At 36.8% G+C, this 25,232-nt stretch overlaps 1 protein-coding gene across 1 annotated transcript in view; it reads right to left on the bottom strand.

Moving 5' to 3' along the window:
- Positions 1-25,232, bottom strand: part of ARHGAP15 (Rho GTPase activating protein 15) — a 642,246-nt gene that overhangs the window by 605,354 nt on the left and 11,660 nt on the right. The window contains exon 2 of the mRNA XM_011988707.1: positions 10,280-10,458. Coding sequence (XP_011844097.1) covers positions 10,280-10,444 — 165 coding nt within the window. The 5' untranslated portion in view covers positions 10,445-10,458. The remainder of the gene's footprint in view (positions 1-10,279; positions 10,459-25,232) is intronic.

The following is a 25,232-nucleotide window of genomic DNA, read 5'->3' on the forward strand; positions in this document are numbered from 1 at the left end:
AAAGGGATGAAGGTTAAGGATAGTACATCCAGGAATGTAAATTTCTTTCCTGTCTATTTGATCATGTGTTATTGGCATTAACACTGTCAATAATTCATGGCAAAAGAGGAAGTTGCCATGAAAGGTTACCCATTGTCAGCCTGTGATCAATAGGTAAGACCACAGTGTGTGATGTATTATCAAATATCAGCCAGATTCACTTTCTCATGGCTTTAAAAACAGTGGTAGTTACACTCAGTTTGTCTAACCTGAGCTAAGCTTATTTGTTCATTAACCTTTAGCTGCTGATTACAGAATATCCCCTGAATACATTTTTTTAAGTACAGAATATCAGCTCTTGCTATTTAATTCATGGGATCTGGCAGTGGGCCTCTAGGATTTGCTCCATGTTTTGATGTTGGAGTTTATATTAGAGTAAACAAAACTGTCACTTTGTTTTCCTGTCTTCCTATATTGGGTCACTTTGTGCTACATGATATGATCTGAGACAATTCAATGCAAGGAGACACATGTCCCTTCTCATTGGTAATATGAAGACAGCAGCTTTATTTTACCCTGTGGGAAAGAAAGCAGGTTTAGTGTCCAAAAGTAGTAGAGGAAAGTTGGTGTCATCACTATTCTTCCTTCACAAAAATAATGTAAGAGCATAAGGCAAGAACAGCACTGGTTTCTTCATAAAGGAATAAAAAGAGATCAGTACTTTGGTCATTTATGTTTATGGTACTGTGGAAAGGTACTTACATAAAAACAAAACTACCATTTTTGAACACTTTCAAATACATTTCTAATCTAATAACATCTTGGAATCTCAGAAAAAAAAAGTTTATTGAAATCACCGTGTAAGGGATACATAAAAAGGAATATTTATTAATCATTTGGCTTCTTTGTTTGATTTAGGAAGTAAAAGCATGATTTATTTCCTTTTGATTTTCAGGGTTCTGTCTGACATCTAAAACATTTTGCTACTTACACATTTACACTTAATTTTGTTTTATAGTTTCCAAAAATTTCAGTAACAGTCATATATAAAATAATTTGGACATAAACTGATAACATGTGTGTGTCAGACAGTGTAATTTTTGTTATCAATGGTTTTTGCACATGGAAAACTGCACCAGATACAATGGTGACTATAGTGCTTACTGGAAGCAACATGCCGCTTTTTCTCCAGAAAAAAAAAAGCATGCAATGTAGTATTAAAAATGGTGACACGAAATGTAATAATAATAATGAGGAGGAAAGTCAAGAGGAAGAGGAGAAAAAAATCACGTAACTGAATTTTCCCTGGATTTTTTATTTTCCCCAAACATTCTGTCCTTTTTCTTTGGGTATGAGATTTATCTTTAACTTTAGCACATCCACAAATCTGCTTGACATATGACAACTATATGTCCTATTACAAATCAAATTCCATATCTCTTCCCCCAATAAACTTATTGTCAGTGCATTGGAAGTGAATAGGAATCATAAAAATCCATCACCTCAAAGGAGAAGCATATGAGATTGCATGTAGAGAAGATGGCATCATTTCCATGAGAGTGCCACATTGCTGTACATTTGCTAATTAGTTGTAAGTGCATTAATGTAAAAAAATGCCTTTGCCTTACATATTATTGTTTGGAGATGGTTCTGCTTATCAGTTTTTAATATGCTCTTTGAAAACTGACATGTACTTTACCCACATCTCTTTAGGAACACAGGGATTCAAAGGCTGGATAAAATACTTTAATGCTTTCCAACACAAACCTGAGAGGATAATTAAACAGATGGTAACAATAAACCGAATCTGAACACATCAGGGACTGAAGTCCCTTATTAAAAGCCTTGCACACTGAAGGCAGTGGAAAGAAAAAGAATAAAACAAAAAACAAAACTCTGGGGAAGTGTATTAGCAGACAACACCTTTATGTCTGTCTTGACCTCTGAAGCAGAGGTTAATCAACCGTTTAGGGATGGGTTTCCTACCACCTAGGAGAGGCCATGCAAGAGGTCTCCTGCACCCTCTGAGGAGCAGAAAGGCAAAGCAATTGTGTGATTCTCAAGGAATGCAACTGTTCCTCAGGCTTGTCTTCGAAGGTGTCATTTTTAGACACACAAATTTTATGGCTATAAACACACTGCCGCCCCCACTTATATTGCCTCCTCCAAATAGCAAATCTTTCTAAGTCAGAGGACTTGTGCTTTTCTTCTGCCAGAGGGCAAAACCTAGGTACTGTAGATTTCTGTGATGACACAGATATTCTGAATATTTTCTGCCACATTCTTTGCAATACAATGATCTCCTATTTATTCTATCCTTGAAACATATTGGAAGTCTACTTGTTTCTCTGCTCCTATTATCAGTTTGTCCTGAGTTATATTTACAGAAGAAGAACCTTGAGGCAATCTTGATATTTCAGCTTATAAATATATATGTTATGATTTTTTCCTGGAATATAAAAATAGGTCCAAATATATATTATAGACATATACATCTCTCCATATATTTATATGTATCTGTACATAGATATGTATATGTTCTATATATCTATATAAAGAAATGTGTGTGTATATATACATATACTACATGTACACATACATAGAATCTACTGTATACAAGAAAGAGTCTAGTTATTGTGGAGGCCTGCAAAAATGTTATTGTGCCATCACACAAGCAAAGATGCTACCGTGCCATTACATAAGGCACTTACAACCTGGGGGATAATTGAGTCAGTGTTTGCTCTTCTGTTTCTCAACCTGCTTCAGTTCTCTGCTTCACTTGCCAAGATTTTAAAGTGCCATTTATCAGAAACATTCAGCATCAGTACAGCAATGATTTAGCTTAACTAAGTGCTAGCAAGCAAAGGATAATGTTTGACATACTGTGTTTTAGATTAATCGAGGTTATAATGATGATCTATTAAAATACATTTTTGAAAATTGAGGCAGGTATTAAAATGGGAAGATGTACAGGCATAAATAAATGTAAATCAAACAGCAAACAGCATTTTCTAGCTTGCCTTTTACCTGTTTGTGAGAGCACACTGTCATTAAACATTCTCCAGTCTTAATTTTTGGGTGTTAATACCTGGTAAAGATGTAAAGAATGTTCCCACCTGCTGACACAATTGTATGTAAAGTGACACATATCACCTTGGGAGTATGCCATAAATTAAAACTCTCTTAATAATATTGACTATGGTTCCAAAGTTATTTTAAGAGTGAGAGTAATATACGAATTAAATAAGAGATGCTGCAAATAATTTAGTGGAAAAGCATAGTTGCTGGCATGCAGTGTATTAGGTAACCTTTTTTAATTAGAATGTACACTTTTAGATTACTGATTATGAACATCACGGGACCCGAGATTTTGATTCATCAGTAATTCTCCTTTATGTCTACACTAAGATGTAAAAATGAGACCTCTGGCTCTAACTCTGTATTTCAGAGTCTTCCCATGCTGTTGCAGAAGCTGTGTTACCTGTAATCTCTAGTACTGCTCTGCCCCCTTGTGCTGCTGCAGTGAACTTGACAGAGGAACAGTGTGCCTTCGTCTTTGTACATGAACTACAGAAAAACCCCACTGTCACTTCTCACTTTTCTGGTAAGTTCAAGGTCAGTGTCTAGCTATTTTCAGCTCATCTCTTCTTGATCCATGCAGAGAAATGACAAGGTAACGTGATTCGGGGTCAGCTGTATTACAGGAACCGTTACATAAATGGAGAAAGTGAAAATCAATCCTAGCTGACAGTGACTTCGGGATAATCAGCGCTCACTGGATGCCTCTGTCAGTTCGCCTGCATCAAACACCGTGTGACTTCTGTCAGATCTTTTTAATAAAACTATATTCTCACTTTCAGCAACCTAAATACATGTTCCACTGAAACTGAATTTTTTAGACTACTTTAGCCCTCTAGATTTGTAAACTACCCCAGTATTTCCTTGAAACAGCTCATGAATGATACCTGTCATTCCATGGTTTGTTATTGACCTGAGATGAAAGGTGTTACTGTGAAACATGCCACCCTTTGGGTGATCTGGGTGAGCCCTCCTACAGAAGGCCGCATCTTCTGCCTCGAACTCAGCACCACAATCTCAACACCATTTCCCAAATCATCCTCAGCTCTCACTCTTCTCTCCTCCTCGGTAACAGAACACTTAATCAATCATTTCTTATTGGGAGAGCAGCTTTCTTGCTCCGTTCTAGTTGTTCATTGCTGCTTTCCTCTTTACTTTTGTATTTTCCACTAGTTCATTTCCTCCTCATACGGAATTGGAAGCAGTATTTGACAAGATGTTCCATGTTAGAGGCATTCTTGCTGACAGCACCTGATCTGTCAGTCTTGAGAAGCAGCTATTTTATCCCACCCACCTTGTGGTCCCTTGAAATTGTGAGGCACGCAGTACTCGACTGAAGTACAATTTACCATAATATTAGTTGTCAGTAAATTCAAAGACGGAACTCCTAAAGCTATAAAATGGATTAGAAGCAATTTAAAAAAAAATTAACAAACTAGAGTAAGAGTATACTGTCAACAAACAAATGCTCCATCATAGGACTGTAATTTGGAATTTTAATTACCCCTCTGCTCTGTAACAAAACAATGTCTGAACTGGCAGCGATTTGAATCTCTCACAGGTCATTGAGCATTCTAGTTAATTACTCTATGAATAGCCTGTTTTTCTCCCCTCTGGAAACACGTTTCTAATGGCAGTCAAGGTCTGACAAATGTGTCATCTACATAATTAGCTAGGAAGCAACACAAAACATTAAACATGCTTTGTGCCGACAACTATCAAAACATTTCATTTGTTGTCAATTATTCATTACTTTGTAGGTTCTGAAGGGGTTGTTATTATGGAAATAAGTCCAGATGCTAACAAGGTTAGAGTTTTGGATTCAAATTGGTAATCAGAGGACTAACTTTTAAAAAAATGTATCTCATGTACATTCAGCACCATGTTCAATCAGTAGGAGATTATAAACCAATTTAGCTATGCTCAGGTTAAGATGGAAATGGCACAGCCACATATGTGGATGTGAGAGCCCTAGTTCTTTCTTTGAAGTATGGACTCTTCACTGTCGTCATAAACTTTCTGAACCTTTTGGCAAGTCCAATTTGTGCTTGGTAAATAGAGTTAAAGATTTTCACAGCATGAGATGGCCAAGGGTGGCAAGGACAAGGAAAGAAATCTCCAGTAGTTTTTAAATCTTCTTCCCCCCGCGGCGTATTGTGTAAAAGTCAAAATTCTAGCTGGCAAACTTTTTCATCTGTTCTACAGCAAGTCTGCAAAATACCTTAGAAAACCTTTGAATTTCACGCTTCTTTGTTTGTTGCTCTTTCTAAAATCTTGTTTCTTTCATTATTTTAATATTGTATAAAAAGCACTGTCTTGAAAGCAGTACTCCTAATGTATATAGAAAATATTAAAAAATCTCAACAAAACTGCCATCTCAGTGGTAAAGAAAATTGCAGTGGAAGACACATTATTGTGTAGTCATATCAGAGGCTTGGATCTTTGGAGAGTCTCACTCCACTGTCCTCCAGCTTTTCCTTATAAACCAAAATGGCTTACAAATGTCATCTACAATAGTCCAATAAAGATTAGGAACAAAACACTGTCCTTACATTGATGAGATAAGAAAGATTTAACTGAAGAATGCAGTGTATAAGAACAGTTCATAAGGCTTGTTCTTGAATCAGAAAAATAGAATTTAAATTATATTTGTGTGTGTCTAGAATTTAATTGAGATGATCAGTTTATTTTCTACATAATGTTTGGTCAGATGCCTGTACGACAGAGCTAGACAAAAGGAAAAGAAAGAAAACAAATTCTATCAGGGAAATCAAGACGACCCGTTATCTACAGGGTGTGCAAAGTATGTCAGGAAATAATTCTACCCTGAGCGCTGAGAATGTCCAGTTAATAAAAAAAGATCAGCCGCTCGCTACGAGAACATAATTGTCTGTATCTATGTTTTTCAAAGCAAAAATACAGACAAATCTTACACTAAATAGGACACATTAAAATAAGCTTTAATAATCTTTATGCAGAAGGAAACTAATCCATTTTCAGATCATACGATCCACAGCAATAAAAGGAAATCATCAAACTAAAAACAATTTTAGAAATGGCTGCAGACTCTCATTTAATTAACATGCAACAGATCATATATTTATGAGGAAGTCAAAATATTTAGGAATCCTATAATCCTGTAAGCCTTAATGTGGTATAAAAACAACAAATAAATGCAAAGTGTTACTGTTACACATGCCTGCCTGATCAATGGTTTTCACATATTGATCTATAAATGGAGTTGACAGTCTGTGTTGGCTGCACATTTTCCAAGCAGCGCTATTTTTGCACAAAACCAATACGGGCAATTACCTTTGTTTGAGATGCCAAGTCTTATCAATTCAATGTGATTTAGTGTCATTTTAATTAAATATCAGGATCCACTTCAGGACAATTTATACAAACAAAGCCTCAAACCTAACTATAAGCTTGATTTGAAGTAAATATGGACAAGCCCTACAATCTCATAATATTTCTTAAAAACTCTACTAAACAGAAGGTTTATATTTTTAGTAGCAATTTTTATGTCTGCCTTTTTGGCTAGCCACAACTTTGGCAAGTATCCGATAATCACAGAAGTAAGAAACAAAAGAAAATTGTTTCCTCTTTTCTTCTGATAATGTATTTTAAAAGTGAACAAACAGTCTGTTAATGGAAGTAAAAGGAATCTTGTATGTTCATGTTTAAAAATGGCTCCACCTAAGTCTTTATCTGAACACCAATTAAAAAAAAATATTTTCCTGTTCATGATGGCCATGAATGAAGTAATGCCCTTCTGTGGGGTTTACAAGATGGAAACGGTGAATATTCATACACGTTGTTGCTTAAGACACTAGCATTAAATGCCGAAACTACTCTCGCCTGCAAATCATATGTCTGCAGTTTCCTGATTCGGGCTATTTAAACTCCTCGTTAATATCTATTCTAAACTGTGTATTAGGCAGGAGCCTCTCTCTTATAAATAACATCAAAGCCACATTAAACCTTTTGCAATCACTATTTGCTGAATTGCACATTCGTCTTTTTGGTCCTTAAACAGGCACAGTTCACTTGCCCCCATCTACCGGTCCTCAGCTGTCTGATTTTCTGTTTAGCACATTCTGGTAAATAAACTGTCTACCTTTACGAGGTCTCACTCCGTTGCTCAGGACGGGACAACAAATCGCTGAGACCAAACACTGTGCTTTCCCCACCAAAGGGAGGTCTCCGGATCTCTCTTGCAGATGGGCGATTTTCTTGCAAACCACTTCCCCCTCTCGAAACTGCCCACCTCTCCAACATTTCCCAAGTCAAAAAGTAACCTCTTTGAATTTTGAAAAGGCATTGATTTTATTAACCAAATTTTAGAATGATTATTTGATGTCTAAAGAAAATGATGCACATCACCAATAAAATACTAATGGAGGATTCATATCTGTTTTACTGAGATGCTTTCCTGTAACATTTAGGTTATCAAAATTTCTAATTTAGCAAGTAAATTCACCTATGTTTGCATAGCTTAGGGTTGGATAAATGTTTATATTGGCATTTCATAGTACTCCTCAGTTAAGATACTAAGAATCAAAGCTTTTACGACATTTACAGTAAAATTTTGTATTATGTTCTAAGTTAAGAGTCATATTAAAAACATTTTAATTGAACAAAATTTATGAGAGGAAATTATGAATTTATGAGAAAATTACAGAATTGATTTGACCCTAGAATATTTTTATCATTTTTGTAATGAATTAAGTCATGATGAATGTAATATCAGATCCTTGTGTTATTATATAGTCCAGTAAGTCATATTAGATTTGCATAATTGTTATACTAGTGAACAAGTAGTATGCATATGCCATATATATTAAGTAGGATGCATGACATATGTATGATCTCTAAATACTTTTGATTTTTCTCTGTAGAGACTACATGTATGCGCTTCTGTTACAGCAAATCCTACTGCATGTGAATATGTGCACACATTTTTAGTACCCATCACTTCCCACCTCTAAATTCAAAATCTCCCCCTTGACCTCACCCCACCACCCAACTTCTGAAAAATCAAGTTCTTAGTTTAGCTTGAGCAGATAACTTTAACAGGCTTGTTTGAATAAATATGCCAAAATACTTTACATTCTGTCAGTATCTAGTCAGAAAATTGTGCATGGAAAAAAGAGATGAAAAGAACTGAGACAGAAAGAAAATTAGTGCCATGGCAAGCTTTCAATACAGTATCTCTGAGCCAAGTTTTCTCGGTGAAATGACACATCCTCACTAAAATACCCCTTTTATATAATTATGCACTGAGCACACATAACCAAAAGTAACTTTTATTTTTGTTCCTTATCGAGGAATACATATTGCCCAGGCTAAGAATGCGGAAACAAAAGCTGGGATAATTATAGCTAATTTAACTTTGGAAAACTCTTATTCTCTAGCAGTCCAGCATACAACCCCCCAAACTAAAGTTATGTAACAAGGTAATATCAACAATGAGAAACTGCATGATAAAATCCTGCCCAAAAGTGAAAAATGCTAATTTTGTCTCATTTAGCAGCTGGATACAGAAATGCTCATTAGTTTTAAGAGGGTTAATCCTTTTAACTTTTGCATATTGATATGCCAATTATGCCTAATTGTACAAGAGGCATCAGTCAAGGTAATAGTGCATAAACACATGAAAGTTATTAAGTACATCCCAACATGTAATAAAGTAGGTGTTAATTGGTAGCTGAGTTCTGCGGGCTATTGAGGTGGATAATTCATTGAGAGATGGATCACTTGTAATTTCTCTCCATAATTCCTTTTGCAGTCTCATGCTGTGATGTTTTCATGCTTGTCAAAAACAACTGCGGCATAGTGCCTTTTGTTAAACACAGCCAATAAAATATGTTAGGCATCATTAAATATACTTAACTTTTAAACTTTTTCAAAGGTACAGTTCTTACCGATAATACATTATAGAGATTCCAATAATTTACTCTAACCACTGTCTCAAGTTCATAGTTGATGAACATTTTAGCTGGTTTAAAAGTAAAGTCAGGCTGGCTGTGTTGTACCTCCCAGGAGACAATACTTTTAAATGAGAAAGTAAATAAAGGAAAATGCATATCTCATTAGTTACTTTATCTAAGGATGTAGTTCTCACTCCCCAGATATAATCACTGGCTTCCTCATGCTAAATTTGTCTACAACACCTGAGGAAAGAATGATTAAAATCACACATTTCTCAAGCTCCTGAGATTGCTGTGGGTTAATTTTTTGAGTGAAAAATGGGGAATAAATGCAATTGGTAACATGCTATTCAGCAAGTTTATCTCATTTAATAACTCAGTTAGGAAGCTGAATATTTCATAGGCCCCTATGATATTAACAGAACACTCAATTAATAGCTCACATGTTTCTGCAGAGTGACTGGAACTCAGCCTGTCCCCAGCTAACCTATTTCTCCCTGTTCTTGCTCTCACTGTGAGAAACAAAATAGATCTGGGGTCCAAAAGAGTGGCTAACATTGCATAAATAATTTTGTAACATCCTATGGCCTCAGCTGCAAGTTACCACCATTATGGAAGAAAATTAACCAGAGGAGACTCATCGCAATCAGTGGGTTTAGTGGCTCAGGATGCGTGCAGGGCCAGCGACACAATTGGCAGTAGAGTTCATCTCTAACTATTTTATTTCAAATCTTCCTAATGACACATTATCGAGACAAAATGGCTTCCTCTCCAAACCTTAAATAGCCACAGCATTTCAATCCTTTAAGCCCACTCCAAATCAAACCATAATTTCCAGTATCATATATTATTGGGAGATTTTAAGGAAGAGATTTTCACATTTTTTTTTAAGATTTTTTTTTTTCCTCAATTCATTCTTAGCTAATTTTAGCCTCTGGCTTTTCAAAGTGATGTACTGTATTTGGAAGTACAAACACCACATGCTAGCATAACCTCATTATTTTTATGACACTGAAGCATGATAGTAGAGGCCCTTAAAATGAGTCAAAGGTGCTCTTCAGTCTAGCTCCAAATCCACTTTATCACTCTGGATTAAGCCCAGCTCTTCTCTTGTAACTGGGGATATTATTATGACTATAAATACACAAGATAAAATGCATTACAAAAACAGTTGTATCATGCACATTTGGAAAACAAATAAAACAAGACTAATTAGCCTTTTTCTGTTGTTGTTTTTTACAAAATTCTGCATGACAACGAACTTGGGATATTTGCAGTATTTGACTTACAGGTTCAGTGACCTTCCCAACATCAGTGAGGATCATGGATTTGCTTTGGCTGAGCCTGTCATGGTGGCTGTTGGCATTTTTGATTCTCATTTGCACAGCTCCTGTGCCTTGGCGAGTAGAATTCAGTGTTTCCAAAGAAGTATCAGAATTTGTAGATTTCTGCATATTATAGTGCTATCCTGAGAAAATATAAAATACATTATGTTATTCTAAACATATGCTTTTCCGTGAAAAACTCTTGATGGAGTGTCCCTGTTAATCACTACGATATTAAAAGTTGATAAACAAGAGTCTTCACTTCTCTCAGTGGAAGAAAAAAGTAGTTCCTTTTTAAGTTATTTTGTCAGTTGGGACCTTTATATGTGGATAGCACTATACATAACGTAGGATTTCAGAAGTTTATAGGTAGCACAATGATAGACTGTGATTCTTAATTCCATTAAGAAACTCCTAACAGCAATGAGATACAGTTTTCCTTATATAGAAATGATGTTGCCAACCAATCGTCTTGAGGATATGTGCTTTTTTATGCACAACTTCATTGGTCTATTACCCACTTTACCCCTACATGCTACCATCAGCACCCTTTCTTGGTGAACAAAAATCTCTATGAATAAGGTCAAATTTAAGTAAGAAAAATTGATGTCAGAGCAAAACAGACCCCAGAGCCCCTACCTCCACTCACAATACCCACAGGGGGAAATTAAAATTCCTTCATCCACTGCCATCTGCCAACTGAACTAGATTTGCTAGCTTAGTTGGACACCATATTTATAAAGAATATGAAGAAAAAAAATCAGCACCATTTATTTTAATAGAAGGAGTCTGATTTAGGCAAGAAAATTTAGTATGGGCACACTTTAAAGGAGCAGCAATGAGAAAAAATAGAATTTGGAGGAAGAAAACAAAGAGAACTAAACTGTGGCAGCACCAGAGGGTGGACTGGTAGAGCTTTAGCTGAGCCCCCCCTCATCCATAATCCTCTCCAAATGCCCCTCCCCAAAAGTTCCTCAAGTGAACACAGCATCTCATTACAAACAGAATGGTTACAATACAAACACATTTTCTCATTTTCTGGAAACAGCCCTCTTCCTGATTGATTCTTGTCTCCAAGTCTAACCTAATGGACATCCTATAGGGGGCACCGAGCACTGTATACAGTGAACAAAACTGTGACTAGTCACTTGTGGGAGCGAATATAATCCAAAAGAAGAATCATGTTTTAAGGAGGCAAGTGTATAGCTACCCCAATGTTTGTTGGACAATGAGGCTAGAATCATTCGTTCTAATGGCCAAGCAGGCAGACACTAAGATGAATAGAAAAGGAAACATTTTGATAGGAGGAAAATTGTTAGTTTACAATAAATCCCAGTAAGGTAATTAAACTACAACTTAGAAAAGAAGCTAATACTTAGTATCTACTGTGTGCTAAGCAATGTGCTCAATGGTTGATTCTCAAAAAACTCCTATAAAATAGCCATTAAACCCATATTTTTATATAGAAAAAGATGAGGATCAGAGAGACTCACAATGTTTCCAGTAAAACAGGCAGGCAGAAAGAGGTGGAGGAGCAGTTATTTTATTCCCAAAAGAAGACCCATATGTCCATCAACAGGTGAATAGGTAGACACATTTTGGTTTACCCAATGAAAACAATAAACAATAAAAAGGAGCAGACTATTGATGCATAAAACCACATGGATGAATTGCAAATTTATTCTGCTGAGTGAAAGAAGCCAAAAAAAAAGAAGAGGAAGAGGAACAGGAGGAGGAGGAGGAAGACGAAGAAGAGGAAGAAGAAGGAGAAGAAGAAGAAGAAGAAGAAGAAGAAGAAGAAGAAGAAGAAGAAGAAGAAGAAGAAGAAGAAGAAGAAGATGATTTATTGTTATATTTCATTTATATAATATTCTCAAAAATGCAAACTAAGGTATGCTAATGGAAAGCTGATCAGTAATTCCTTAGGGAAAGGATAGAGGCAAGTATGGATCACATTAGATATGAACGAACTTTTGGTGACGATGGATATGTCTGTTACCTTGATTGTGGTAATGATTTCATAGGCATTTACACATATTAAAAATGAACAAATTGTGTACGTTAAACAATTGCACTTTGTGATTCTTCAGTTATAACTCACGAAGATGTTTATAGAAAAGTTGTTTTAGTAATTGCTTAGTCAATTTATTTTGCTCTTATTTTCCTTTCTATGTGCTTACATGAGTAATGTATTATTCAAAAGTATCTAATTGAGAATGCAAGAGTTTTTTCAATAAGTATGGAATAAAAATTTGAAGTATGTATTAAGAAGAAAATCATATATTTTCTAGAAAAATAGTTTCTTCTTTGAGTGCATTCAAGTGTTGACTTCCCACACTATTCAACAGATTCAAACTCTAAGGACAGTGTGTTTGTAATATTGGTGGATGAAATCACTCAGGCTGAAGCCACTCTCTTCTGGTCAAGAGCATCTAGCCACAGTGTTTGCATAGCCCAACTCTGCACCATTTATAGGACATGTTGCTTCCTCAGAAGCTGCACAAATTTCAGTGTCAAATCAAAATTTGCATTCCTATATTGATTACACAATGAAATCATAAATTGCTTCGTGATATGCTACTGTCAAAAGGCTGGATTCCTTACAAAGCCTTTTATCTGGCTTCCCCACCTCTGTTTTCTTGGGGACAGGCTGCGGAAAATATTTTCAAGATTTTCCTTTCTCAGATCTTTCCATCAGGCTGATCTCTCTCCCTACCACAATGTTAATGTTATTTCTCTTAATTTGCTCACTGTCTCCTCTCCAGCCCTCACTTCCTTTTCCATCTGACCCTGCCGTTACATTTTGTTGACACTCTCTCCACTCAGTTTGTTCTCTTTATTCTGCTTCCCACGTACTTTGTTCTACAAGGTCATTGATTTGATGCTACTTCATAATTCTTCTTCTATTGTTAAATCTTTGGGTATTTCTAATTTTGCAGACCACTATGTTGCTCTGGGGAGACAGAGAAAAATGACACAAAACCTCATCTTAAAGATTTCTATCAACAGAAGACATATATATATATGCCCCTTCAACCCTTATTGAGATTCTCCTAAGTGGCAGGCACCATTTTAGAGACCAGAGATAATCTTTGTTTACCAAGTGCCTCAGAGTTTGGTGAGGGCAATAGAGAAACAATCAGTAATTAACTGAGAATAGGGCCGTGCCCAAGTGGGGAGAGGAGCAATAGCATTAAACTCAGCTGGAAGTGGGAGGTGGGGAGAGAGGAAGTCTGCAAGAGAAGATCAGATCACACCAGAGCTAAGTCAGTTCAGGTTGGACATTTCTGACAAAGGATTCAGCAATGCAAAGGTGTGCAGATACCTGGGATATTATAAGGTAGGTATTGAAATATGTCATGAAGGGAATATAAAGTACCAGGGAGGTTCAAAGAAAGAAAGAAACAATGGATTTCATAGAGAACATGGCATTTGAACTCTCTGTGGGGATATCTGATCATCTTGCTTATCTTTCATCTGGCTGAGTGATTGACTGAGAGTCCCATCCCTTCTAATCCAACCAGTACCAGAGAGGCTGGTATTCTAGACACTCTGAGGAAGAGAATATGTGTTGTCCTGGACTTACATAACACACAGTGTTTTCTGTGGATGAATTGAGAATGGAGATCAATTAAGAGGGAAGCAGAGCCCTGCTTCAGGACAGAAGGAGGACGGTTGAGGATGGAAATCTAACAGGATGATAACAACAGCTGTGTCAGTGGCTGTGGGACCTGTGACTGCTGTACTTGTGGGTTCAGAGATGATTTCCTTTCATTCATCCCATTAGGAGCCTCTCATTCCAAGCAGACAGAGCTCTTTCTAGGCCATATTTTGCAAGTTGTTTTGGGGTCCCACATAGACCCCTTTCTTTACTCCCTTTCAACTCCCCAGTTTCCCCCTGCCTACATCCTAACAGTTTTTTCTCTAGTAGACACCCTATAATCCTTTTCATATTTCAGCTGCCAGAGCACCCACTGCAGCATTCACTTAGGCTTAATCTAAATACAGAGTCAAAATTTATAAAAATTTTCATCATCCATTCTTCCCTACCTATGAATCACTTAGATGACTTAGATGTATATGGGAGGGGGATAATTAGACTAGCTAACACAATATTATATCAGTCAGACCTTCCCTTAACTCTCAAGGAAGGATTTAACTGAATCTCAAACTGGAAACTCTTCTGGCTACATGAAAGAACTATCTTAGAGTAGAAGAGCATTGATCAGTCCACTCTATTTATGCCCTTACATAAATTCAGAGGCAGTACGATTTGTGACTGGGGATGGGACATTAACATTGCATTCTAGAAAATGGTGCCTCCTAGAGCTGTATGATGCAATGTCCCTGCCATGGTGGTCTTATTTTTTAACCTTTATGAAATAAGGTTCTAGGGAAGAAACTCCATTGCAAAGCCTGCTAAACATCGACTCAAAAGAAACCCTCACACCTCAGAGTCCATATTGACTTGGCTTCCAGAACCTAGGAGTGGTTGTCCTTCCAGGAATATCTGTATTAATTGCAGGGTGTTCTCTGAAAGAGAATGCAGAACTCCAGTTTTGTGACTCTTTCTGCATTATTATTCCAAAAATATTCACAGGAATGTTAAATTATATTCTGTTGTTCCACCCATGTTTTCAATCCTCACTGACCCTCAATTTTCTAGATTTAGTAGATTGTAAAATCAGTAATATTTGCTTATGCTTATTCCTATGTAATTTAGTAACATCAGGCTTATTAACTTCAAGTCATATGAAGTTTAGGTTTTGCTTGATCTATGTGCCTCTTCAGTATTCCCCTTGTTCTTCCTAGAACATGTCACCCACTCATGTCATCATCATTATTGTTACTATTAAGTTTTGTTAGAGAAAACATTGATGCCTTGTGTGTTTATGTTCTTACAGGAGGCATACAGAGCACTGGTGAATAACTAATGAAAATATTGAAGAACTGGCTCATTTTGCATGTGTTTGAGATATCCATTGATTTTACTAAACTCTCCAAATAAATATCCCTGAGTTGGAAATTGAAATGTAAATCACTTAAGACTGGCTTCACTATTTCTCTAGACTTCCTGATTTTACATGTACTAACAGAAGAGCAAGAATACCTTGTGATATTGCACTAGTTCTCCTTTCAATCCTGCTTAAAAACAGGAAGCAGTAATGAGAATGCACTTCATAAGAGCAACATGAACTTTGGCTCTGCTCAACCTGCGTGGTTCGATGGTGTCCTGGGCTTCTGGGCTTGATTTCCCTTCTCATACTGCAAATAATAGTGAACATGATATTTTATCTAATCGTAAATTTCATAGCTGCTCTCCCAATTATTTGTTGCATTCTGTTAACTACACTAAGGCTCAGCAGCCTGCCCTTTTGAGTTAGAATGTGTATTTTTGACATCTCTTTCACATCAACAGCATTAAAGTTAAAAATATATTAAGAAATTTTTGAGCTGGGAAAAACTGGATAGGCACTATGACATAATCTTTATGCTGCTGAACAGAGAAAATGTAGGCTTGGGTATACTGAACATCATCCCCAAGGTGTCACATCTTGTTCAGAACAACTCTAGGATGGCACTAAGGGCCCACACTACCCAGCATCCTTGATTTTGCCGTAGACCCCCCAATCAAGTGGACATTGTGTATGGAAAGAAAAGGTAACAAGAAATGTAAAGAAAATCTGGCAGATAAAATGATCATAGCATAGCCACATTAGGTATATATCATGCAAGTCTTTCTATTTAATCTTTTGTAAATGTTCCTGTGCTTCCTGACAAAATAATAAAGACTTAAATGTTTGTTGAATGTAGAAATGTAAAACAAATATGGAACCTAGTATATACCAGTGTATGTAGCCTGGCAAAGCATTGTCAATAAGAAAATGTCTTTGACCAAGTTTGTTACTTTAAAAATGTGTAACTCACCCTTGCTAATATTTGTTAGAGTAAATAAACTATAGATACTTTATTATAAGTTAGAGGCAGAAAGAAACAATGTTTCTTATGCCTTCTGAGGACAGTATTAAAGTATGCTTGGAGATTCATATAATTTTTTAGTGAGAAAAATACCATATTTCTATTTCTCAATAGCTCTATGTCTTCTTCTTGTTAAAAAATGACCAAATTTATCACAATCTTAGAATTTGCAGGGATTTCTGCTTTGAGAATAGCCTTTCTTGAGTTTCAGATTTTGTTAGGTACTTGATATTTTTCCCTAAAAAGAAGGATGCTTCTGCAAGACACACGTCATCACTGAGTTCTGTGAGTAAAATCTCAGAGGCAAGCAATGGTCATACACTCAGGGAATTCCTATTTCACGAGTGTCAGCCTGGGTTTTCACTCTGTGGCAAGGGAGCTGTATATTTAGCACATCCACCACAAGGAGCCAAGGTCCCCTCTGCCTAAACATGCACAAACTTTCTGTGGTGACATGACCCCATTCCCTTCTCTGCATGTATGAGAGGAGCCGTTTCTCCGGGTCTGCTAAGAGCTCATGGCAACTCCACAGACAAATAGCATTTCTCCGAGAAATTCATTTCTATCCCCTAGAAAGATCTTATGTTGATCTGTGATAGAACAAGTCTGTTCCCCTGTGGAAATGACTTGTGGTTGTGGTAGCTCCAGTAATGTGTGCCACAACCTTCGCGTCACACTTTCCTGACAGGTCAGTAATTAACTCTCATTGCAATTGTTTGTTGTCTCCACCACAGCAGCCATTTACCAAAATAACGTTTTAATTTCAGTTTCCTTCCAGTTCACTTTCCTTTTGTTTTCTCCCTGTGGCTTCTACATCTCTATTAAGTCTAATTTCCCCGACCACTTCTGTAAGCTGAGAGAGTGCAATAAAACTCAGTTTCAAAAATGTCGAATATAATGAGAAAGGAAGATCACAGTAAAGGAATGTGACCATAGCCACCCCATTGGGTAACATTGTCTTTGACTGGGCAGGTGTTATATATAGGAAATGTGATAATAAGATTTTGCATTTATTTAACTTAGAGCAGGGAATCTGGAGTATTTGCTGCATTCGCTGACAAAGTCTGACAAGTCTGCTGCATGATAAATTGTAATACAGTTATTATCACTGCACATGGCCATCTTACATGGTGAAAATGTCAGGTAAAATATATTTTGAAAGTAGAATAAGTGTGTGGTAGGCAACCTTGATCTTTCTTAGCTCTTAGCCTTTCAAACTCCATCCTGTTGGGAACAAAGCAGCTGATTTTACACTTCAAATATTTATTGAGCCTCTACTCTGAGACATAGACTTTGCCACATCCCACGGGTTCTGCAAAGTTATTAAGCACCCTGCAGTAGAGTTCAGCACAAGCATGCTTGCCTATCATGAAGTCTGATCCGAGTGCAATGGAGAATGGGACTGGAGACGATTTTAGGGTGGAGGTGATGTTAGGCCTGGATGCTGTATGATAAACAGGACTCTGAAAGGCAGAGAGGGGATGTCAAGAGCAGTGCAGGTTGAGATCACAAGATTTAAGGAAAACAGAAGTGAACATCCACACAAGATGATACAGTGTTGGTGGCTAAGTGGGAAAGCTATGGTTGATTAAGGCAGCATTAGGAGAACCTGTCTATTTTTATTAAAGAATTGGGATTTTGTCTTATAGATCCTGGGGAAATTTGATGATTTTGTTTAAGGTATAACCCCTTTCTAAGATACTTGATGAAAAGAAATCCACAAGTAAGAATCCTTGACCCCTGAGGCTGCAAAATAAATACATAACATGCTCGTGGGATGCTTCTTAATTAACTTTAAATCAGAATAAATATTACAGTATCTATTTGTAAACATTAATCTTACGAAAAGAGCACCCTGTGACCTGGAAAAAATATTCCAGAATTTTAGGTACCTCACTTTGAACATCTAGGTGCAAGTTCAATGCTTCTGGTCACCGATCAAATGAAAAGAAAGGTAAAGACTTAACAGGAATCACTAAACAAAGCATTGAAAGAAAAGGTTTCTAGGGTGCGATTGCATCTAATTAAAGAGATATAAGGAAAATAAAGTTAAGATTAGTGGAACTGCTTCCGAGTTTCCCTCTGGTGATCAGGCAGGTAGTAAAAAAAAATTGAAACGCAAATAGGAAGAAAATGCCTGTGCCATTGTAATTACATTTAGGGAGCATAAGAAATTTTATAAAATGGCAATCTTCTTAGATACAGATGAGAGCCATAAAGGGCATAAGTAATGCAATCTTCTCTCTGTTTCCTCTGTCAGTTTTGACCTAATCTAGCAAGAAATGCTGAGCGATTTTCCGCCTCTTGCGTACAAGTATCAATTAAGGGAAAACAGGGTGACTATCTTAGGGCACTGATGATGAAATGTCACTTAAAGAGAAAACATCAGCTCTAGAACAAGTTGCTCAGTAGCCACAGCGTTAGAAAACACTGGGGAAAAAAACGGAGTCCTAGATCCTCTCTGGGACAGGCTACTTCTCTAATCTTTGTTGGGAGAGTATCAAGAGCAAAAAGTAAATTTTAACCTGTGATTGTCTCAGTTTCCTGGGATTTCTTGTTCCATAGTGTTTCTTTCTTAAATTGCTTGACTCAGTTGCAAAGTCTTTTTATCAGACAGATTAAATCTAATCACCCATTGGTTGCAGTTACGCCAGGCTATCTCTATCTTGGCCTGCCCAGGGTTCAAATATGTGGAAGTTGCACAATGCATAATTAGTACTCGACAGTAATTAACAGTAATCAGTAATTGACAGCAGTCAAATATGGCTGACATTTGTTTTATTTAGCGAATTTGCTGTTGTATCTATTCATCTTTCCCTAATGCTCCTCTCCAAACTCTGAATTTATTAGATTGAATTTCAGTGCCAAAAGGGCATGTCTAATGATGGGACACTAATGTCATTGTCTATTGTTGTGAAGGACAATGACTATATCATTAAAATAAAAGTTTTCAGAGTATCTCCTTTAATGCATTTAAAAATCAGTTCCCTCTTGCTCAATTATTTATGAGTAAAATACATTTTAAATAGCTTGTGTGTATATGTGTGTGTGCATGCCTATGTTTGCATATAAAGTTCAACGAATTGTCACAAACTGAACACATTCTTGTAATTACAGCTGAGCCAAGAAACACAATATTATCAGCACTCCAGAATCTCCCCAAAGCTCTGTTCCACTCACTACCCATCTGACCCTACTAAGGCTAATCATTCTTCTGTCTTCTGAGTTTTGTCTATTTCTGAACTTTGTATCAATGAAAACCTAAAGAGTCTACTTTTTCTTGCTGGCCTTATTTCACTCGAACTTTTATTTGTAAAGATGATTGCTATGCAATATTCTTTTGTGAAGTGCCTATTCAATACTTTTGCTTGTTTTTTAAATCAGGTTGTTTGCCATTGTCTTACTGATTTATAGAAGTTGTTTATATATTATAACCACAAGTATATTTTTAATATATTTGTTGCAATAATTATCTTTTCCCACTTGCGGGTTGCTTTCTCCCTCTCTTAGTGGCATATTTTCATTAATGGAGGTCCTTAATTTTAATATTGCTTAACTTATTATTTATTTCCTTTTATGATTAGTACTTTTTATTGCCCTCTTAAGAGGCCCTTGCCTAATTCAAGGCAACAAAGACTATTCCCATGATTTCCTCTAAATGAGTTGTTTCAACTTTTATCTATTTTTAGAACTATGATTCATCTGGAAATAATGTTCGTGTTTGGTGTGAGACATATATATATACACACACACATATATATATATATACACTATATGGAAAGAAAGTTATATATATTATATATAAAATATATATTATATATTATATATAAAATATATATTATATATACACACATACACACACAGACACACATACCCCTACACATATATAAATTGGAAGGACCTGTTCTGTCTCCTGAAAGGACCAGGAACTGGCTTTTCATCTGAAGTGACCAGTTGCTGGAGAGCTCTCCTAGCCACACGTGGTGAAGAAAGGTTCAGTTTGAAAGGTGCTGACAGTGTCAAGCAATTACATAGATCTGCAGTCACAATCTAGGTAAATATTGGCAACTGGGAATACAAGTTGAATAGGAAGAGTTATACAACAGGTGAGTAGAAACAGTCATTGACAATCTGAGCGAGGGAATACTGAGAAGTTCAGATTTGCGGATTGTTATCAACTAGGAGGTTTGTTGCTAGGTGGCACAGTTCTCAATTCCGGCTATTTGTTCAGGTCTAGCTCAATTACCCACAAAGGAGATTGGCAATAGAAAGGTAGAACCTCAAACCTAGCAAGAGAGTGAGGCAATGAATGACCAGGTTACCAGCAAAGGAAGTTGTGGTCAAGGACAAAGCAAATGCCCAGTGAGGAAGAGGTGACCCACTGAAGTGCTGGGATGTGTAAATAAGGTGGGAATGCACTTGATTTGTACATCACAAGCCCAGACCAAAAGATGAGATCACTCATGATAATTTATTGTTGAATCCACAAAACCCCATTCCACTAGAATTAAAGATTGTCTGTATTAAGTTAATGTTTCACCTGAGAGTAAGGGTCAGAAATAACTCAACCAGTTCCGGATGTGCACATGCTAAGTAGTAATTCTCAATGGTCAATGTGTGGAGCTTATTAAATATGCAGACTTAATGGAAACTTCCACAGATATTCCCATTTAAGGAGAATGAGGAAGAGGCTGAGAAACTGCATATTTGGTCATAATCCCTAAGGGATTCAGCTGCACCCTTTTTTAAAAAGTTATTTTTATAAAGGGTTATATAAGTTATTTTTAAATTTTATATGTGCATTATTCTAAAATGGTTACTCATCACTATAGTGTCTCCTTAGTTTTACAGCCCATTGCTGCTATCTTCATTTGTTCATATTACTGCTCTAATTAATTTTCCTGGGAATGAAAGTTCACTGTAGAATATGCTGGTGAGGGGGAGGGGTATGGTCCATAGTTGGAAATAGGGAGAGATAAATGAGTAGGTAGCTAAGTGGGTAAGTAAATAGATACATAGACACATAGGTGCATGAAAATGGTGCTGTAAATATTCTATTTAAGACTAATTAAAATATGGTACTTTGTCAACCAGACCAACATTCAGTCATAAATACTGCTGGAAAATAAAGTATTTTGCATAAAAGAAATACCCAAAGAGATCCTAGGCAATCTGGGTCAATGCACAACTTTGAGTGTAAGAGTGCTTTTTTATTTTTTATTTGCTTATGTATATTATGAACTTGGTAAATGTGAGTAAAATAACATCGATTTCAGCACTTAAAAAATAGTTCATAAAAGGAATGCTTGTACACTGTTGGTGGGAGTGTAAATTAGTTTAACCATTGTAAAAGACAGTATGGCGATTTCTCAAAGAACTAAAGACAGAAATACCATTCAACCCAGCAATCCCATTACTGGGTATATACCCAAAGGAATATAAATCATCCCTTTATGCATGCGTGTATTCATTGAGGCACTAGTCACAGAATCAAAGACACAGAATTAACCTAAGTGCCAATCAATGATATACTGGATAAGAAAATGTAGTACATATACTAACTATACAGCTATAACAATAATGAGATCATGTCCTTTGCAGGTTCATGGATGGAACTGGAGGCCATTATCCTTAGCAAACTAACACAGGAGCAGAAAACCAAATACTGTATGTTCTCACTTGTAAGTGGGAGCTAAATGATGAGAAGTCATGGACACACAGAGGAGAACAACACATACTGGGGCCTACTGGAGTTTGGAGGGTGGGAGGAGGGAGATGATAAGGAAAAATGACTAATGGGTACTAGGCTTAATAACAGGGTGATTAAATAATCTGTATAACAAACCCCCATGACACAAGTTTATCTATGTAACAAACCTTCACATATACCCCTGAACTGAAATAAAAGTTAAAAATTTAGTGTATGGGAATGCCCATTCAATTTCAGTTCCATTGCTTTCTGCAGTAAGTTCTGCATAGAATGACTTAGCATGTACTCTTATTACTGTGCAGTTGGTTCCAGTCTCTTGATGGCTTTCTATTTCTTTTTCCAGAGGTGGATGATTTAGCCCTGAGGTGGTTCAAGTAATTGTCTGAGGGAGAAAAAAAAAAAAAAGAAAGAAAGTAGTTCTCCTTGATAAAGACCAAAGGAAGTTTGGTGGAGAAAAAAAAAAATTCCACAAAATACTATATCCTCAGGCTTCCTTTCAAGAAGCCAAGATGATCAAAATAGTGAAAAAATATTTGACAGTTCACATTACTTAAATTGAAAATTTTTACTGAGGTTTTCAATCCTTGTCTTTGATGATAAGAGATACAATACACCATGTTCATTGTAAACCTTGAAATGTATCCTCTTCTTTCTAGGATGAATAATTGAAGGTTCTCTTCATGCCTTTGGTCTCTCGAAGTGCTTCAACTGCCTTTTCAAGAACCTTAATCTAGGAGTTATTTGGGGGGCTAGATATTCCACTTAAACAAGTTTAATTTGTTTTTCCTTCCTCCAAGTATAGTTGCCAGGCCTCTCTCCACAAGGTGAGAGGCAGAGGAGGAGATGGTTACATATGTGATATAACTAATAGGTTCCAGTTAATTGGGTGCTACTGTAATTCGAATTACTGTAGCCAAATTTCTGTCTAAATTTAGGTGCTTCACAAAGTGAAATACAGGGATTTTTGCTTGGACACATTAAAGTAAAAAAATGCATAAATATTTAGAGTATTAAATGGTTGAGAGAATTATCCATTTAATTTAAAAATTATTGAATATTTTTCCTCTCCATCTTGTTTTATTTACTTATATCTTTTGTTATAACCACGTCTGAGACAGAGAATCTAATCTATTAAAGGAGAAAACGTGTGATGAAATGGGTTATGCAACCAAGCCCCAGCTACATTTCCCCATTTTGTGCACTCACTGATGGGTTTCTTGTGTGTGTGTTTGTATGTGTGTGTGAGAGCATGCACACATGTATGTGTATTTAAATGGCTGCCACTGTTATTATCACAACACAAGGTATGCAGACCTCTCTTTCATCTCCCTTACAACAGTACATCCACACATTCTGATCCACACCCTGCATCATGTCATTCAAAAATAACAGTCGATGCAAAGATAAATGTATTTGCTATTACTTAGTCAAGTTAAACTTTTAGAGACATCTTTTAATGATTTTTTTTTAAATGCTTTGGGGAGGGTTGGCAGCAGAAGAAAGTTTGTTCTTTCAAGTTAGGAAAATGAGCCCAGTCATGCAAGCTAGACAGACACAACAAGGACCTAAATGAAGAAGCTATGAAGAAGCTATACATAAATGGATTTTTTTTTTCACAGAATAATCTAATGCTCTAGTCAGTCTCTAAACATTTATTAGGATTTATTGCATATACAGAAGTTATTTGAAGGAATCCGGTTCTCTCTAATCATTACCCTCTGCTCCTGCTTTTTTAGGAGCAGCTATAAATTCAAGAAGAGGTGGAAAATCGGCAGACTGCCAACCAAATTCAACCCACAGACATATGTTGTTGGGCCTGAACAATGTTTTGGAATGTTTTGAATCAATTTCCAATTGAAAAATGAGGGTTGTTACTTTTAAAAAAACAGAAAAGGATGTCTATATGTCTTCTCTTGAAAATTCATAAAATGTGGCAAACTGATCCAGGTATGTATGGTAAGAGACAGTCCTCGGTGGACAGCTTCTACATCCTTCAGACAATGCATCACATAGACATCCGCTTCTCTACAGGTCCTCTGTTACCCACTTATCTTGTATAGATATCCCGACTGGCCTGGAGACATTCCTGACTGTGGCTCATAGTGTCAATCACCCCTAGGAACATTGCTCCTCTGATGTATGGGTTGAATGGTGATCGCGCTGCATATTAAGTCAATATTATTTTCAGTATTTCATTATTTTTAAATCTAAGCTGGTAATATTGCAAATGAAGAGCAGAACCAGGAGACTGCATTTGCATTCGCAGTTGTACTACAACTTTAGAAAGAGGATCGTCAAACATTAGCATTACTTCATTTATTCTTACAATTTTCTCAACATGACATTAGTTACAACGAGTAGGGTATAGTGCTGTGCTCTTTGTTCTTGCTAAGCAAGTTCCCCTTTTCCTCCCTCTCTTTTCTCTGCCTTCTTTACTGTTTCTATTCTATTTAGGCAGATAATTACATCCTGCTTTATATTTGGTTTCTGTTCTCTATTTGAGCTGTGTGTCTCTTCTGCCTAAATTGACTGTGGGCTCCTTAAAGTCAGACACCATATTTGTCAGTGTTGTTGCTCTGTATTGCACTTAGGACATTGTAGACATTTGGTCCCATGCCTTGCTCTCATTAATTCAATGCCCTAATACCAATTGCTTTCAGAATTAGGACTGAAATTGGTATATTCATCCAGCACTGTCTGAAATTCCCTGCCTTGAACTCCCACAGGCCATAAGCATTTCCAGTATGTTCAAGTTTGCCACCATGATTAGAATGGCTGTGACTCCAAGTCCCAAGTGTTGTTGGATTCCTGTGTTTCCTGCTTACCTCTCCACATCTAAAGCTGCCAGAAGTATGCATGATACAGCTCATCATGGTCAGGAGAAGTCAGATCACTGCATTTCACCTTCCCCCCCCTGCCCCAGAATGTGTACACTCTGCACATCTGCCATGCTGACCGGTCTCCAGATTTTTTGTCAAGCTGGTTTCCCACCCTGAACCTACTGCCCACTTGCTAATCCCCTTTGCTAATGCCAGACTTCAAACCTAAAGCTCAGTGCCAGCTGGCCATAGGATACAGATACAGCAGGCTCTTTGTGGACAGCACCACAGCTGCTTATCTCCCCAGCATTTGTCGGCACATGGATTCCCCTCTGTCACTCTTGCTCTCAGGGTAGATGCACTTCAAAATTGCTTTCAAAATTAGGACTGAGTTGGGATATTCACTCAA

Source organism: Mandrillus leucophaeus, unplaced genomic scaffold (assembly GCF_000951045.1).
Source record: "Mandrillus leucophaeus isolate KB7577 unplaced genomic scaffold, Mleu.le_1.0 Scaffold336, whole genome shotgun sequence".
NCBI lineage: Eukaryota > Metazoa > Chordata > Mammalia > Primates > Cercopithecidae > Mandrillus > Mandrillus leucophaeus.